The sequence below is a fragment of the Anoplophora glabripennis genome, unplaced genomic scaffold, assembly GCF_000390285.2.
Source record: "Anoplophora glabripennis isolate ALB-LARVAE unplaced genomic scaffold, Agla_2.0 scaffold3001, whole genome shotgun sequence".
NCBI classification, from domain to species: domain Eukaryota; kingdom Metazoa; phylum Arthropoda; class Insecta; order Coleoptera; family Cerambycidae; genus Anoplophora; species Anoplophora glabripennis.
In genome coordinates, this window is record NW_019419176.1 from 3,072 (window position 1) to 5,046 (window position 1,975).

The following is a 1,975-nucleotide window of genomic DNA, read 5'->3' on the forward strand; positions in this document are numbered from 1 at the left end:
TCTATCTTACTGACTGTTGATTGGCTGATACGGCGATCTGGATGTTTTTCATTAAATAAATCGCAAACTTCCTGCTGCGTTCTAGTCTTATCCCCGCATCCGATAAGAATTAAAATTTCAATTCTTTGTGTGACAGTTAAATGTGCCGTAATATTTTAAATTCAACAATAATTTTTATATCGCTTACAATACTTAGAAAGTCGGTATGACAGTGACACTTTGTAAAGATTTACACCTGCGTGATCCATAAAAAACTTCAGGCATTTCGAAAAACCAAGTTTGATAACGTTTTTGCTTTATTTTAATCGATTTGGGTTTTCTAACATTCAATCGTCATTTACTCGAAAACTTTCCTATGTAAGATGGCAACATTTGAATACTGTCGGATCGACAATGAAACGATCTTTCAGTATCAAGAAAAAAATAGGTGGTTGCTGTTTAAAAAAAATGTCGATGAAGTCATTACTCGAAAACAAATGACGGTTGAAAATCGCCTTTGATGCCAAAATATGTATTTTTTAAATTAAAAATCGACCCGTTCGAGGATTTTTCCTAAAAAAATTTATTTCGTTTTTACTGAATTTATTCCATACTTTAGGCACGTACTGTATAACTAAAAACATAAGAAATGATGTTTTATTTACGTACTTTTGTATGCTTATAATATTGAAGAACGTAAGACTGTTTTGTGTATTTTGATCTATACTTTTACATACGTCACTTATACCGGCCGGACATCGTGTGCTGATAACATTTGAACAAAAACAAGAAAGTAGTTTCAAGATCGCAGTAAGCGGATGTCAACTGAGTCAATATGTAACATTCACTTGTTCCAATTATCCAGTTCGACATCCGCCTACTACTGAACGGAATAAAGTAAGACTCGATCGAGCTATTTGAGCTGTCGGAAACAGACTTTCAGTACTAAAGAGGAAAATGTAATAAAGAGCGTTCTTACCTAGCTGAATGGTATGGCTGTTGTGTAAAATTCTCACCATATCCCACAACGTAACTTCTACCGGTGGCTCCTAAAATGTAATCGATCTGTTCTTTGGCAAATGTCGTGTACTTTTCAGACGGCATGTCGGGCAAGTCCGATGCCTGAAAAACAAAGCGCAAATTTTAGAATCGTTAAATAATTAAATGTTAAATTGTTACGCAACTTACTATTAAACACAGGAAGGCTATGTTGGCAGCATGCGGCAGGGTGCCAGATTTATGGATAAATATCAGACCTTCGGGACTTCGTAACTGAGTATCGACGGAGTTGTCACAGAAACTTTTTATAGGCTCTATATACTCAGAAGATCCAGTTGACTCTGCTAACAAGACCTAAAACAAATGAGGTTTATTATTAATAAGGATAGAATGGGCCTACTGTGAGGATACAAAAAATTTAAATAAAATTTGGGACAAGTGGTGTTAAATGGGATGAGGTAAGCGCCATTTTCAATCGAAAGTATTACTCACAAAAAAATCAAGAAGAGCTGTAGAGTTATATCGAGAAAGGTGTAACCTGAGGGGTTATTTCTTTCAGTTTTTTAATTGTAGCTCGAAAACAAAGCAAAATTTCTTTATAGTTCATAGGAAAAATTATTTAGAGGATTGAATTTCCCATGGAAATAGCTTATTAAAAAAATTTAAAGGAAAATTTTATGCAAAATAATCGTTAATAAACAATTTGAAAAAAAGCAAAAAATTAGATTTTGATTTTTTTTACTTTTTTGCCTCTAGGTTTTTTTGAGTAAAGATAGCTATAGGCATTGCTTCATAGAAAAAAAAAGTAGATAAAATTTCCTTCTAAACAAGAGGTTGTAGAGTATTTTTGGATGAAAATTGACTGATATATGGCCGCTCAAACTTAGCCAATTTTTCGATTTTCGTCGCATTTACCCTTATACGTTTTAATTCTCATTTTTTGCAAAAAAAAAGGAAGGAAATAAGACGTTCAAGTCATGTGATGAAAACATGACTT

General features: G+C 33.3%; 1 protein-coding gene across 1 annotated transcript; it reads right to left on the bottom strand.

Moving 5' to 3' along the window:
- Positions 1–954: 954 nt before the first annotated feature.
- Positions 955–1,332, bottom strand: LOC111692739 (endoglucanase F-like; the record flags this gene model as incomplete). Its single annotated transcript, XM_023456845.1, has 2 exons — positions 955–1,101; positions 1,168–1,332. Coding segments are annotated over 2 exons (312 nt in total), but the record flags the coding sequence as incomplete, so codon positions are not given.
- Positions 1,333–1,975: the final 643 nt, after the last annotated feature.